This window comes from Gadus chalcogrammus, chromosome 6 (genome assembly GCF_026213295.1).
Source record: "Gadus chalcogrammus isolate NIFS_2021 chromosome 6, NIFS_Gcha_1.0, whole genome shotgun sequence".
Lineage (NCBI taxonomy): Eukaryota > Metazoa > Chordata > Actinopteri > Gadiformes > Gadidae > Gadus > Gadus chalcogrammus.
The window spans coordinates 3,702,867-3,719,243 of NC_079417.1; the positions used below are offsets into that span (position 1 = coordinate 3,702,867).

At 46.6% G+C, this 16,377-nt stretch overlaps 1 protein-coding gene across 2 annotated transcripts; it reads right to left on the minus strand.

The window, feature by feature from the left end:
* Positions 1-48: 48 nt before the first annotated feature.
* thrap3a (thyroid hormone receptor associated protein 3a) lies at positions 49-16,040 on the minus strand. Of its 2 annotated transcripts, XM_056591503.1 has the most exons (12): positions 15,743-16,040; positions 10,078-10,255; positions 6,210-7,175; positions 5,108-5,746; positions 4,315-4,499; positions 3,683-3,791; positions 3,326-3,410; positions 2,505-2,689; positions 2,212-2,398; positions 1,924-2,061; positions 1,607-1,673; positions 49-1,573 (listed from the first exon to the last, which is right to left on the minus strand). In XM_056591503.1, the coding sequence occupies exons 2-12, from the start codon at positions 10,227-10,229 to the stop codon at positions 1,440-1,442; spliced, it is 2,847 nt and encodes a 948-aa protein (XP_056447478.1). In that variant the 5' UTR covers positions 10,230-10,255; positions 15,743-16,040; the 3' UTR covers positions 49-1,439. The 2 variants fall into 2 exon arrangements, with proteins under 2 accessions (XP_056447478.1, XP_056447479.1); XM_056591504.1 differs by lacking the exons at positions 10,078-10,255; positions 15,743-16,040 and adding an exon at positions 8,830-10,067.
* Positions 16,041-16,377: the final 337 nt, after the last annotated feature.

The following is a 16,377-nucleotide window of genomic DNA, read 5'->3' on the forward strand; positions in this document are numbered from 1 at the left end:
TTATTATTATACATTTAACCTATAGGCCTATAGCGCTTTTCTAAATACTCAGAGTAATAATAAGAATGTCCACGACAGAAAATAAAGTCAGCAAATGTCAAATTTATTACAGTATCTTTTCAAATGTACAATCTCTAGGAAATCTTTCAGTGATGAAAACTATTAAAAAAAAGAGCCATTTCACTTTAGCAGGTGATTTTAAGAGAAAATATTCGCAATTCAGAATCGACACACCCAGACTGTACAATTAACACACAAACACACATACATCAAGGCACACCAGGTATATAGTGCATCATATGGATTACTATTTACAGACAAAAACGTTCCCATAAAAGGACACACATATATCAACTTTTAAAATGACTAGCCTTTCCTACTTCCCAACAAATACATATCACATATTTAATCTTCTTTAGTAGCCGACAAGAGGCTGTCGTTTCATATTAACATCTAGACTGTTGTTAGAATGTTTCGTCAACAGAAAAAAACTAAATGAACAGTCAATTATAAGGCTAGTTCACGTCATAAGTAGTTGTTTCCTAGCGCGTTGTTGTTTGGTCCCGTGGTGAGAAGGGGCGGAGCCTAATACATCACTGATGTATTGTAATATTTCATTCTTTGCTGCTTGCTTCGAAGATAGTTCTGGCAGTAAACACATATTTTAACCGCTACTGTGACGTTGTAAACTGGAACACCTGTAATCTCCCTGCATAGCCTACCTAGTGGGATACACCTCAAAATGAATCTGAATTTATTAATGATTGGTTACCTAGCACTAAGATACATTCATTCAAAAGTCTTTAAAAATATTTATAATTTCATATCAAGCGCCTTTAGAAAATCAACAGCAGGTTGTCTGGTTACCTGGATGATCTAGTACAGGTGAGATGCAGCGTTCTATTCATAATCATTTCAAATATAAAAACACAGACACCAACACAAACCCACCACCACAAGACGGTCAGGTTTTCCGCCCTCCGAGTTACCTCCCTACCAACAACATGAAGGTGACGTACTGCTAGCAGTACTTACTACAGAACAAAGTCAATCCCTGACGTTACGCCCTGAAATTAACTGTAACATCTCAAAATGATTTTCCTCTATTGAAGTGTTGTGATTTTGAGAAGGTGTTGAACGGCCTACTCGCCTCAGTGTACTTCAAACAAAGCCGAAATCGGCATGTTTGCATTGACCGTCAAACTGCAGATGAACCCGGCCATTGTAGCGGTACAATATAGTCACTTTGATGTGCTTGCTGTACGTTTTAATGCCTGGATTCGCATCGGGACAAGGCTTGGCAATGGACGCCCAATGCGGAGCTTCGAGTTTGCCATTTAGCCTGTGTCTGACGCTAGTTTCAACTCTGTTTAAAGTACAGGGGACATTAAGGCTTTGTGCTTGCGTGGCAACGTTAAGCGTCGCTTCAGCGCCGGGGGTTAAGTGTTGTCGGCGTGCTCGCGTCCGGCCTCGGCGTCCTCGTCGACCTTTGGCTTCCCGTTGAGCTGGAAGTGGTTGTTGCCGCCCTGCACCGCTCTGCGGATGATGAAGCGCGGCCGCCCGTGGGCGAAGACGCCGCCGCCGCCGCCGCCGCCGCCGCCGCCGCCGCCGCCGCGTCCCCGGGCGTCCGACGAACATCTCTCTCTCTCTCTCTCGCCCTCGCGGTCGTCGTGCTGCGAGACGAAGGAGGGACAGGGCCGGCATTAGCACAGGTACTGTTGTATAGCTCTTTTACTTTATATATAAAGTAAAACAGTGGTACAATTCTGTACCACGCCGTGACACAGTGTAATATACTGTACTGCGCTGTAGAACTCGACAGCGAAATGTTTGCTATGCTGCACTATAGTACCACTAGTGTTGTGTAATGTCTGTTATTATTGCGCGACTATTGTGGTTCTATTGTGGTTCTTTCCCCCCTACCAAGAAGTATTTCTTGCTCTTAGGAGTGAACTCGGGATCCCAGTCCTCATTATGAGTTGCCGTGGCTGAGGGCTGGCTATGGACGCCGTTTCCATGGTGATTGCCCCCGTTCCAGCCCCGCCCCCGAACAGTGAACTGCTGCATTAAAGGAGGAGAAGAAGAAATGCAGACATCTTGAGAGGATCAACTGAATAGAAATCTGAATAGGATCCGTCTAAAGCAGTAGGCGAACTGAAAATTCTCCTTTCAAAAACAAATGGTTTAAAGAAAACATATTAATCAACTTACAAATCCTCCTTGTTGTTCCTCTCCCTCAGGGGGTTGAGAGATGTCTCTCTGGGCCAGGTGGGGCTTGCTGAAGTCCTGGTCAGCAGACCGGCTCTGGGAGGAAGAATGGGCCTTGTGCTTGGATACGGTCGAGGAGGATGAGGAAGAAGAGGAGGAACTGGAGCGAGAACGTTTCTTCTTCCTTTTCCTTGAAGGAGTGCAGAAAGAGAAGCTCTTTAACAGGCAGGAGGACCAAGGGGAGGGGTGACAGTTTAAACACCATGTTTCAAAGTGTTGAAATCGCTGGAACATACTTGGCTTTCTTGTGACGTTTGGAAGATTTTTCCGAACTTTTCCCTTTGCTAGGGAGGGGTGCATCCCCTGTGCCCTTCTCCTTGTCCTGATCACAATCCTGCTCTCCGACGGAGATCTTTTTACGGCGCTCGATGTCCAAGCGAAGGTCGGACGGGTCACCTTTCATCGCTTTCTCTCCCCCGTCCTGAGCAAAACGAGACAGAAGAACGCGCTGTGGACTTCCAGTCTGCATAGAGGTGCACTCCAAGATACGTTTAGGGATTTGAGGGGGATGTTTGGAGACGTTTAGGAGGTGGTTAAGACTCGGAGTGTGAAGCTGGAAGAATCTCCCCAGGGCGCTAGACAACAAGCATGGACAGAGATGCTAGTTTGAGTTAGTTGCTTTTAACGTCGGCTTTGGTCAGTCTTTGGTTACCATGCACAATGATATCGGAAAGACAGTTAAATGGGAGAAGAGCCACGATTCATTTGGGGCTGCGGTTGATAAATTCTGTTCCTTATCTGGAGAAGAATAATACTTACTATGAACCTTCAGAGTCCTTCGAACAGCGTGGGCACGGGAGCAACTCTCGCTTCCATTATTGATCTCAAATTATGTGATTGATTAGCCTTGTAGCGCCCAGGTAGCCACTTTTTAAAGAACGTATGTGGAGGGGGTGCACAACTCACAACATACTCAATGAGTTTGACTCCCTTAGACTCTGTGCCATTGATGGCGGTCAAGTCAGCGGTCTACAGACGTCTGGCTGGCTCAGCCCATCGTTCTGGGTGCTCTGTTTTCTCCCCATTTTATGCATCATATTGCAAAATATTTGGTCACCTTGTAACTGCCCTCCTCCGAGCTTTTCATGGCCTCAAAGAGATGAGAGTGTTTCTTAAAGGCACTCGGGGAAACATCTATTCTCCTGAATGGGGGGAAAGGAAAAGTTGATTATTAACGCAGTCGGTACAATCAGAAGACGCAATCTTAGATAGAAAACGAACAAAGAAATGATTGAATGAACAAATGCATAGCTGAATCACCTGACCTCCACCAACCACACCCCATCGACACACAAAGCCAAGTAGCTCTTTTTTTTTTTTATCAGGCGAGCGGGCAACACCGCCGCCTGACCTTTGACCTGGTAACCAGCCGAGGTGAGGTCACACCTCTCAGAGAGGTCGTAGGTCAAGCTACCTGTGTATTTCCGGACTCTTCCTCCTCCTCTCCCCTTGCTGGGCGGCGTTTCGCTGGTACGTCGCAAAGCGCTCGCTAAGACTTCCTCCTGATGACGGGAAGTACTGGGCTGCACGGAAGGTCAGGGGTCAGTTTAGCATTAGCCACTTAGCTTCACAGGGTACTACTGGAGATTTACAGCAATGGGTATACGCAGTGATGCAGGTGGGGGGAAACAGTGTAGCATCATTTTGAACCAGAGGCCCTTGAGAGAGTCAAGCTCTTGAGAGAAGCTAATATCAAGGCCTTGAGCCTCTCTCAAGGCCTTGAATGACGAGTGCTTCATTTCTTTCTCAAGACCTGTATCTGGATGGGTCATACAGATACAGGCCTTGAGGAAAAAAATTGTCACGTTGCATGCACAGAAGTGATCAACTAGTGAGAAGAAAAGAGAGTGAAGAGGAGAGATCATAAAGAAAGCGTAGGGGGGAGAGAGAGAGAGAGGGCGGGGCGAGGAGAGAGACGATTAGTGACGACCGGCAGGGCGAGTGAGAAGAGAGTGAAAACCGAGAGAGAAGCGAGAGCGCGGGGGGGAGTCAGCGCGGGGGGAGTCAGCGCGGGGGGTGACAGCGCGGGGGGGAGTCATCGCTCACCGTTGACGTGGTGTACGATGGTGAGGATGTGTTGGGTGAAGAGCTCCGAGGGGCTCCTCTGGACCTTGCTGGTGTCCACGTGTTGGAAGATGGAGCGAAACTCCTGCTCCTTCCTGCAGGACTGGACCAGGTCCTGGGATAGCTGACGCTCCCCCGCCAACACATCCGACGAGCTGGGAGCAGATCTATTCATAGCAGTGCAGGGACAGCTCAAACACCTGGATCGCGGTCAAAACCACCTCAGGAGGCGGTGTATGCTGCAATTTGTCAATCTAGATCATTGGTTCTCAAAGTGCGGCCCGCGGGCCAGTGGCGGCCCGCGGAATCATTCCTGGCGGCCCGCAATGACATACATACATACATCTTTTTTATTTTATTTATTATATCAATATTAATTTAAACAAAAATAAATGAATGCAAAGAGAAAAGTTGACTCTCTCTAGCTTTCAATTAAACCCTTTTACATTTGTTAGTTTTAATCCGACTGTACATTACTTTGAAAGGCTGAACCTCAGTTTCGTGATTTAGACCTCACTTGACCTCACTCCCGGAGGTCCACGGTGCAATGTTTTTTTTTAACACTGGGATGCTGGCGGCGTTTCCCGCCAATTTGTTTTTTCCTTTGGCGGCCCTCTGTCAAATTTTGGGTTCCTAAATTGGCCCTCAGTTGTCAAAACTCTTAGAACCCCTGATCTAGATGGACTAGCGAGAGGTTTTGGTCGAGACAGAACCGCTCACAGCGAGTCACATGCTAGGCTCACACATCATGGAAGGGGGTGTTCTTGATGCTCACCTGGTCATCCGATCCCTCAGGAAGTCCATCACAACGCTACACTTGGCCTCCCTGGAGCCAGAGGGGGAAGCCGCCGCCCCTTCCCCTCTGAGCATCTCCCGGGGGGCGGCGCTCTTGGCGGCGGGGGGGGAGGAGTCATGCGTCTCCGTCCTTGTGAACCTCCCGGGGTCTTTCTCCGGAGAGGAGAACCCCCCCGCGGGTCTGGCCCCCGCAGCGGCGGCGCCTGGGTCCTGGCCGCGGTACACCTGTATGAGGTCGGGGTGGTTCGGGGCCACGAACGGCCGGCGCCCGGCGCTCTCCCACTGACTGAGGCGCTCGGCGAACACGGCGAGCGCCGAGGTCTTCACCTTCGTCTTAGAGGGCTCCTCCCCTTTCTGGGGCTTGGCACGAGGCCCGCCCTCCTCCTCCTCCTCCGCCTCCACCTCCTCATCGTCCTCGTGAGCGTCCGTGCCGGACTGAAAGGGAGAAGCTTTTAAGAAGCTCCTCAGAGTCATTTCGGCGCTCGCTCGGCGCGGCGATGGGTTGGAGACGCAGCCGCCCGTCTTCCCGTTAGCCCCGCCCTCCAGAGGGACCTGACCGCTCGCCTCAGACCCTTTCTCCCGGCCCAGCCCGGACCCGTTACTCTGGTCCTCCAGGAACCTGAAAGTACCAAAGAATCGCACTTTAGGAGTCCAGGCACACATTTAACACAAGGACATATTATTATACCATGTGTATGAAGAGGCTTTCCATCGCTTATTATTATAACAATAAACAAAGGATACTATACTATAAATGGCACTTAAGTATCTGAGCGACCGACTAAATAATATCTGGCACAGCATGTGATGCCAGGCGGTTGCGCAAATGGGCCAATCTAGTATTTATTGGTCTTTTTCTTCCTCGTATTTGAGTCTGTTATGACGACCGCCACATGTTCCCAGAGGGCGAATGGGGAAGGAAAATACAGAAAATGTGTGGTTTGAGAATGAAACGTGAGCTAGACTTCTTAGCGGCAAATGAAAGAACAAGAAACCATGTGAAAACAATTAGGTCGAAAACTATCCTCAAAAACACTTTTCAGTACGAGTTTGTTCAGGATTAAAATAGATGAAAGTCTTACTTTCTAAAGGCAGCAGGGATGTTGGAACTACCTCCATCCAGGTTGTTCTTTTTAGAGAAGATTCCAAAACCAGAAATAACGGCTTTGGTGTTTTTTTGAGGTGGGCTTTTGTTTTCCACTCCCTGCCAGGAGGGGGCGCCGCTGTTCACCCCACTGGCTGTGATTTTGTGGGCAGGGCTGGACTGGTCAGCAGACGTCAGAGTCATCTGACCGTCATCAGCAGAACTTTCTGGTGGATTACACTTCTTCACTACAGAGCTACAGACACTCAAACTCCGCCACTTCCCTGCAATAGCGCCATCTTTATTAACTCCTCCTCCCACCTCCTCCTCTTCCTCCTCCTCCTCCTCCTCCTCTTCTCCAGCCTCCTTGGAGGCCAGCAGCTCCTCCTTGCCATTGCTTGAGAGGATCTTATTGGCCGACTCAGAGGTGGCGTTCTGTTTTGGGGAGCAAGGGGAGTGAGAGGAGGAGGAGCGAGCTGAGCGTCTGGACTTGGGGGAGGAGGAGGAGTGGTCTGAGCGGGGGACGGCCCTCGGGGGGGTCACGCCCGGGCGTTTACGGGGGCTGGCAGAGCGCCCCCGGGGGTACTGCTGCTGCTGTTGCGGCGGCTGCTGCTGCTGCTGCTGCTGCTGCTGATGCTGCTGCTGCTGATGCCACTGGGGGTGGGGGTACTGCTGTCTCTGCGGCGGACATTGTCTGAAGTTCCTCCAGTTGTTGCGGAAGTTGTGGTGGTTGTAGCCCCAGCCGCCGCCGCCTCCTCCTCCTCCGCCCCCCCGCTGGAATCGCCCGCGGGGGAAGAAGCCCCGTCCTCGGCCCCTGAAGTTGAAGGGCCTCTGGAAGCCACGGTGTTGGTACCCCCGGGCCTCGCGGGGCCCCGGGCCCCGGGCCTGGTGGTCCTTGGCGTACTTCCGCTCGCGGGGCTTGGAGGAGGGGGATCGGGACCTGGAGCGAGACCGGGATCTGGAGCTGAGGAGAGAGGAAGAAGGGAAAAACTTCGGAAAGGCGCCCAATGCATCCCGACCGGGTGCTGTTTGTGCGGGTGACCATGACCGTTGGGTTGAGGTCTCACTTGTGGTCCCCTGATATGCGTATTGGGTCCTGCCAGGATAGCTAATATCAGATAGCAGATATAGCTTATAAATCAGGAACGTCCTGTCTGTAAATCAGCCAGGACGGTCTGTGAATCAGCCAGGGAAGTCCTGCCTGATTTATAAGCTATGTATATTAGCTTATAAAAATGCAGATGTCGAGGGAAGGTCTGTCAATATGAACAGACTGAATAATGATTGACTTAGCCACAAACTATTACTTTTGGGATGTGACCAAATCCAGTGGGACACTCATATTACAGCCAGATTTTGGATTAAAACGATGTGTGGGGGAAGCAGATCCATGAACAATAAGAGGTTTGGGATGCAGGGGGAGGGTTGAGGAACCACTGGGACCATTACATGGTAGAAAGGAATCACAAGTTATGTTCAACACATGGTGATGCATCAGCAGTATATGTTGTCAGAAAGTGAGTTTTTTTCACTTCACACATGATAAAATGCAGCAACTGTAATATGAAATACAGATAATAGAATGTGTACAAAGGAGATCTAAAAACGATTTAGTTAATTTTTTTGGTTTAATCATTAAAGATTCCTCATTTCTTTTCACATTTCAACAAGATGAGTGTATTAATGATGAATAATAATTATATATAAATAATAAATAAGAATAAATCAAGGGACCTCTGGTCAACAAAGGAAAATCAAAAACAATAAGACCCCTTCAATGTCCAGCTCGACCATAACAAAAGACACTGAACTTTTCCTGAGTGGTACTGAGATTAAACTAAAGTTCAGAAGGTAGAAGTCTAAATTTCCTAATGAACGTAACTTGCATGTGCTAATAAAGAGTGTCACCTGCTGGCTAATTGGTGAGTTGCACAAAAACACAGACTAAAGAATAAAAACACCTGATAGACGAGTAATGTTGCACTAGGTTCAAAGACTTGCACAGTGACGGAAGGATAAGAAATCGTCAAATTGTCACGGATGTTACCAAGTAGAAACGATTAAAAAAGAATTACAATCATGGGCTAAAATGAACCAATCATCCCAGTTCTGACCACATGATGTCACTGGCGCATCGCTGGAAATTATTTCAAAGCTCACTCAAGTTTAATGCCATTCCATCTCTATGGACTATACATGAGTCAGGGTCGCCGGGTTCTCCACAGCATTTTTTAAGTTCTATTTAAAGTTCTATTTTGAGTTTTTATTCGACCATCAAAAACAAGCGTTGCGTTATGCAGGTCTACCACTGAACTCGCTGCGTTTACACAACATGCATCATGCTTCCTTAATGACCGATACTTTCCGTTTCCATTGACACTGATTTAATTTCAGTCTACTGATTTCCAACCTAAAACTATTTAAATTAATAAAATGCAATTCAAAATTACCTGCATCCAGTCTTAGTTTAAGACCGACATCTCAATAGCCTACTATTTGAGGACAAGAGGAACATAGGCTATGTAATTCGGAACACTGTCTGAAATGAAAAATATCCACTTTGTAAAATACTAGCATATTTGCCACGTAAATAAAACGAAAAGGCGTGGAAAACTCACCGGGCACGTTTTTTCATCGGAATAAAGAGGGTTTAAAGACAGCAGCGCATCGAAACGCACGTCGGAGTGAGATCTGAGAGCGAGTCTGCTGAGTACCAGTAGCCCGTCCTGTGGTCACATGGGCCGGGAGGAGAAAGCTCAGCCTTCCGCTACCACAACGCCAAGGTGCCGGTGCCAACTACACACACAGCCAAGACTGAAGCGCCAACCAGACATTATAGAGGTATGATAGTGTTGAACGGGAATATAACTAAGAACTAAAGCTAGAAATATCCGGAGAGATACAAAAAACGTTCAACAAACATATCTAGCAGCCGCCTCAGGCTGTTACCACTGATGGTATTATTTAGAGGCGTTTTACACACGGATCTGTATTTAGACCTGCTGTAACTTGGTCCTATCAAATTGACGGGCTAAAAATCGGAACTGTTCTCCCTCTTTCATTGAGTAAAGTATCTTCTATAAACGTAATGTAGTTTGTGAAAATATGTGGTATGAATTAGGCTACTTAATAAATGTATTATTTCTACTTAGTGAGAGTTTGTGTTACTGAGGTGAGAGCAGAATATTTGAAGATCAATCAGGAACCGTGAGTCATCAAGTTATAAGAATATCCTTGAGAATGTTTGTTTAAGTGGGTGTGTTTTCATGTGGGTGGGTGTGTGTGTGGAGAGTGCATCGGTGTGTGTTTGTGTGCTTTTGATTAAACCACAGTGCACCAGTAGTTCAGTAGTAGTGACGGTACACCGGTATACCAGTACTGCAGTCGAGACAGTGAAACCAGTCGCTTCTCTGGGAGTGAGTGATCACGGCCAGTGGAAGATATCCACGCCAATAAATTTCCATTCGGCCTCCAAAGAAAACCAACAGATTATCTTAAAAATATATTTCCGTGCGTCATCGAGTTCTTAGCCCCTTATAGAACACAAGGCAGTGAAAAAATCACACTAAACAAAATAAGTGAATCGAGCTACAAAGACCAGATGAGCTCCGTCTCCTGACTTGAGTTCTGCTGCGCAACACAGAGACAAACTCATACATGGTCAGAGATACACAATGAAGAGGAGACTGGAAACCACAACACATGACACACACAAAAACACAACACAACAGAGCGCAACGTACCACAATCAGTTCAAAGCAACACAACTAGACAAGACAACAGCAGATCGCACAACCAATCACGAACACCAAAAGGCCTGAGGCCACGAATTGTTCTTCGACCTCTGGTTCCTCGGACCCACCCACCTGTAGTGATGCTTCCTCCCCCGAGACCTGGAGGGACTCCTGGACCGTGAGGTGGAACGGGACCTGGAACGAGACCTTGAACGGGATCTCTGGCTTGACCTGGAGCGAGACCGTGAGCAGGACTTGGATTCTGATCTGGTGGTTTTTGACATCACTGCGGAGAGGGGGCCTTGTCAAGCTGAAAGACAACCAGGAGATTGGAAGGTGAGGCTTCTGACCAGAGTCATACTACACCAGGAAGGATCCGGCACATCGATCAAAGTAATAGTAGTGATTGCAGTAGTAATCGCAGTCGTAATCGTAGTAGTGGTAGTAGTGGTGGTAGTAGTAGTAGTAGAAGTAGAAGTAGCAGCACCAGAAACTGAGGAAGCTGTACCTGACCTACTTCTTCCTGTATCCACCGAAACTAACTATCTGAATCCAATTGCCTGTATCTACTTGTATCTACTGTATGTGTATATGTCTGTATCTATCTTTAACTTTGTGTAACCATCTGAAAGTAACCACCCACAACTCACTACCTGTTTCTACCTTTATCTACCTGTAACTATCCGTTACTACTTCTATCTACCTGTGTATGTCTGTAACCACCTGTATCTGCCACCTGTAACCATTTATATCAATCTTTAACTACCTGTATTTACCAGTATTATCCTGTATCGACTACATTTGACTAACTCTATCTACAGTTAGATAGTAGAAGTACTGTACTTTATCTAACTGTAAATACTTATATGTAACCTGTTTATATACCAATCTGCTCAGTTACATATAGGGCAGAATTAGTCTTGCTCAGGTCAACTTTAATTTAACCATATACAGTTCATGGGTTATTGGATGTGGTCCACATTTGGACCACATCCCCTAACCCTGAGACCACAAAGAACGTCAAAACCCCTGGGACCCAGACGGGAGAAGAAGAACCTGTGGGCCGGACATTTTCCCAGTGCAGTTGAAACAAGTTGTACATATGCTTATTACTCATGATTATTCAAATATTCACATTTCTTGGTGTTAACGTGCTTTGAGCGATCCTTCATGAATATCGAACTGTAAACGGTTATCTGTATTTGTCATCTGGTTACCGGCCCTGCTCACATTAGTCTGCTCCATGAACGCATGTAAACAATGTCGGCGTGAATAACACGATATCTCCAGAGATCTCCTCACCACGTTTCAGATACTAAGCCGAGAGGATGAAATTTGATTGTTCTCTCTTGATTTTGAGATGGGAAATTCGTATTCACAGCAGACAGTACAGAACAGTAATGTAATTTGACATAAAAAAATAAAAATCCTCAAGAGGAGAACTAGGAGAGAACTTGATCAATCCCAGACCGGAATTTTTGGGTGTCCCATCAGTCACATCCTCTGACACTATTCTTCTCTCTACGATTCGACCCAGACTAGACGAGACTAGACCGGACACATTTATTTCACGAATATCTGCACCGAGTTAAAGTATGACAATTGATGGTCACGGCATCTATAGTTCCTCTGACGAGAGGAACCAACATCAGAGGACATGCTAAGCGTAGAGAACACATGGTGGTCCCACTGTGTATTCAGGCTACTATTTTGGAGCGTATTGAAATGAATCCGTCCTTCCCCCTCCTCCTCCTCCACCTCCTCCTCCACCTCCATCTCCTCATTCCAGCTGGCTTGTTGTGTTTGGCTCCAGAAGAATAATTTCCTGAGGACTTCTCCTTCATTGAAACAGATTTTCTGCTTACAGAGGGGTTTCGTGAAGCACGGGGCAAAGTAAATAAAAGTTCCCTCGCCACACAGTCGGGCATTATATAAGCAGTGTTGTTAGGAAGACTATTGTATTGCTCTCATCTGCCATTTGTTAAGGTAGTCGTTAAAAACTTTAAAATGCCAAAAGTACATTAGAAGAGACTGAAAAGTACATCTTTAGACACTTTTATTGGCTCTTAAAGGCAGCTTTGGGTGAAACAAAGTTGAACTACACTGAGAGAATAGACATTGAGTAATGCAATAAAAATGTTACAGCACAAAACTATATATGAAGTAATGCTAACTAAACACCGGAGATTGGTTCAGATGCATTTAGCTGCTAACCAAGAAAATTGTAACATTGCGAACTGGTAGCTAACTAGCAAGCGGCAGCTGCTATCAAGCCTCCCTAATCACTGTGATGGAGTCTATAAAAAACAAGGCGGCCTTATTCTGTAATCATTCTCTACTTGGGTTACACAAACACACACACACACACACACACACACACACACACATGTTCACACACATGTGCCACTAGACAATCAGATATGCACAAACATATGCTTCACAACCTCATGGATCAATCACTGACACACACACAGACACATAAAAATACTCTCCCGGGCTCCATCACACACACACACACACACACACACACACACACACACACACACACACACACACACACACACACACACACACACACACACACACACACACACACACACACACACACACACAGACACAGTGATGGAGCTTAAGAAACAGCTGCTCTCTGCCTCCTGTTTGTTTGACGCCATCCAATGACGCTGATGTCATGGACTCCATTAGCATCAAGCTAACATCCCCTGCACTAGCATGCGGCTAACCCTCATTACAATTAGCTTTACTCTCACATCACCAGAACTAGCATCCAGGTAACTCCCATCACCTGTAGCAGCACATCGCCAGAGCCAGCATCCAGACGACATCCCATCATCTCCACTAGCATCTCACTAAGGCCGAACCCAATCATCTCCACTAGCATCTCACTAAGGCCGAACCCAATCATCTCCACTAGCATCTCACTAAGGCCGAACCCAATCATCTCCACTAGCATCTCACTAAGGCTGAACCCAATCATCTCCACTAGCATCTCACTAAGGCTGAACCCAATCATCTCCACTAGCATCTCACTAAGGCCGAACCCAATCATCTCCACTAGCATCTCACTAAGGCCGAACCCAATCATCTCCATTAGCATCTCACTAACGCTGAACCCAATCATCTCCACTAGCATCTCACTAAGGCTGAACCCAATCATCTCCACTAGCATCTCACTAAGGCCGAACCCAATCATCTCCACTAGCATCTCACTAAGGCCGAACCCAATCATCTCCACTAGCATCTCACTAAGGCCGAACCCAATCATCTCCACTAGCATCTCACTAAGGCCGAACCCAATCATCTCCACTAGCATCTCACTAAGGCTGAACCCAATCATCTCCACTAGCATCTCACTAAGGCTGAACCCAATCATCTCCACTAGCATCTCACTAAGGCTGAACCCAATCATCTCCACTAGCATCTCACTAACGCTGAACCCAATCATCTCCACTAGCATCTCACTGAGGCCGAACCCAATCATCTCCACTAGCATCTCACTAAGGCCGAACCCAATCATCTCCACTAGCATCTCACTAAGGCTTAACCCAATCATCTCCACTAGCATCTCACTAAGGCCGAACCCAATCATCTCCACTAGCATCTCACTAACGCTAAACCCAATCATCTCCACTAGCATCTCACTAAGGCTGAACCCCAACATCTACACTAGCATCTCACTAACTCAACAATCAATTACCGTCACAAGCATCTTGCTAACATCGCCTCCACTAGCATACAGACTAGCATTCCACAGAGACAGCTGGAATCCCACTTGCTTTCTTCATGCCACACTGAGTACATGTACAAACACACACACACACACACACAAACTTCCCCGTCCCTCTGCCACGCTGCTACACCAACTGTCATCATTGGCTGGCAGCCCTGCGCAGCGTCTGTTAGCACCGCTATCCCTCGAGAGATTTCACACAACTATCCTAAAACAGCTGGGCCCGTAACCTGGCCTGTTACCCCAGGCTGGTAGGTAACCAGGCTAGAGTTAGAACAGCCGGGCTAGTAACCAGGCTAATAACCAGGCTTACGTTAAAACAACATGGCTCGTAGCCGGGCTTAATAACCAGGCCAGAGTAAGAACAAGCAGGCTAGTAACCAGGCTAGTAACCAGGCTAGTAACCAGGCTAATAACCAGGCTTACGTTAAAACAACATGGCTCGTAAACGGGCTTATAACCAGGCCAGAGTAAGAACAAGCAGGCTAGTAACCAGGCTAGTAACCAGGCTAGTCACCAGGCTTATGCTAGAACAACTTGGCTAGTAGTCAGGCTTATAAACCGGCTATGACAGGCAGAGTAACCATACTAGCGCTGAAACAACCGGGCTAGTAGTGATGGGAATCTGCAGGGACCTCACGATACTATTTTATTCCGATGCCGATACAATATGTTCTGCAATTCCGTAGTGGGGATAAGATATTATGAATGAGTGAATATAACCCACTAAGAGATGTCCACTTCCACTTAGAGATGTCCACTTCTTACTTTAGTCTTACTTTTATTTTAATATATTTTATTTATAATTTTCTATTTTATAGTCTTATCTTCTATGCTTGTAATTTACTTTTGTTCGGAGCACCTGGAACGAAACAATTCCCCCCTGGGATTAATAAAGTTTTCTGATTCTGATGATATTCAGTACAATTCAATCTTCAGTGTGGTATGACCTATGGTTAGAACCAGGGGCGTAGCCAGGAGGGGGGGGGGGGTATTTTAAGTGCAATATTTATTCATAACGTCGGATTATAATACTTTAAATAAGAATGATAAGTCAAAGTTAGATCAAATTAATAATGCAAATGTTTCAGCTCTCTTTAGACCGTTTCCGTGTAGGAAACGTTTTTTTTTTTTAATATATATATATATATACTGGGGGGGGGGGGGCAGCGGGGTGGACGTCCTCTGACCAGGAGGGGCCGTGGCCCCCCATGGCCCCCACGTGGCTACGCCCCTGGTTAGAACGCTGTCATTTGTTGATCCTGACTTCATTGTACCATGCATACATCTCAATGTGTAATTCGGCTGTGTTTCTATCCTAATTTCATGATACATTTTACAGTAATAGAGCCAGACTGTATAGCGTTGAACAAACATAATTATGACAAACATTCCTTTTCACTGGTTGTTCAACTACTAGTCCTGTCTGTTTGAAGAAGGACAAGGGGATGAAAAACAAGGGGATGACAAACGGCTGTCATCTCCTCTCTCTGCATCTCTTAGTTTGACATCACCTCATCTAAAGGTCCTCTCTATTTTGGTCTCCTGCGGTGAGCCCTCAGTGTGTGGTGTTAGTTTCGCGTTGTTTTAACCTGAGCGAGTCTGTCCCTGGAAATCTCGGAAGCCAAGTTATAATAAGGTTACATATGAATCTTATTCCTATTGAGAATGAAGCAGGAAAAATGTTTCTGAAAACAGCAGAAAACACAGATACTCGCACGCGCAACACACACACACACACACACACACACACACACACACACACACACATGCACACACACACACACATCCACGTCAAAAGTGAAAAAATGTGTGTGACTCCTGACGCTCCTAGTTCTGCCTCACGTCCTTGTTTGCTGAAGTGTTTGTTCAGCGGGAGAGATCCTTGTGAGAGGAGCTCACACATGCGCTCTCAGTTAAACTGTTGCTGACGCATCTCTAGTTCATTCAACAACGTAGAGACGCGTTCATTGGCGTTAGCACATCAGACTCCACAATGTCTAAATATTTAACCTATAACTTATGTTACACGTGTGTTACGCTACGTACCTTTTTCAGTCGGCTTCAAGATCAAGATGTGAGCTTCTTTCAAGAGAGACAGGGACTCTGACGTCCAAATCGAGTCACACGAAAACAATGTCACCGTAACTGGGATGTCTTTTTGTGCATAAATAGGTTTGCCAGGCAAAGTATTTGCCAGCATCCAAATCACGGAGTCTTCATTCCTTATTGCCAGTGTGTTGTTGGGTGGAGGGCAAAGTCATAGTTCTGCCTCCTGTGCGACCAACGACGAGTTTGGTTGACAATCCCATCGGATGGAGAGCCCGTGCCTGCGCGCACCAGATGCGTAAACTGGGCGAATGGGTGTGACCGCGCAGACACGCGCAGGCGCTCTAATAACACCGCCCTCCAAATCAAAGATTATTTAACTCCGTCTCAAAGTTATTCAATAAAAAAATAATGGAAAGAAAGGACGAACGAAACATTGCTAGAAAGAGAATAAGACAGAACAATTATAATTGAACGTATACGTTATGTGAAACTCTGCCAACGCCAGATGTTCCTGCTGCTACGTCGGGGAGGTGTAGAGGTGCATCCCTTTTCTCTCAGATGTCCTTATTCCTCCATCTCTATGGTCCTGCTCCAGATCCACTCTGATCCGGTTCCAGGTCATCTCCTGGCTG

What these genes read in the sequence shown, in the direction of transcription:
- thrap3a (XM_056591503.1), bottom strand. Translation starts at nt 10,229, where the DNA reads ATGTCAAAAACCACCAGATCAGAATCCAAGTCCTGCTCACGGTCTCGC. An exon ending in GGGAGGAAGCATCACTACAG is followed by an intron (nt 7,176 to 10,077) that starts GTGGGTGGGTCC and finishes CTCTCTCCTCAG; the next exon opens with CTCCAGATCCCGGTCTCGCT. An exon ending in CTGAGGGATCGGATGACCAG is followed by an intron (nt 4,500 to 5,107) that starts GTGAGCATCAAG and finishes TGCTATGAATAG; the next exon opens with ATCTGCTCCCAGCTCGTCGG.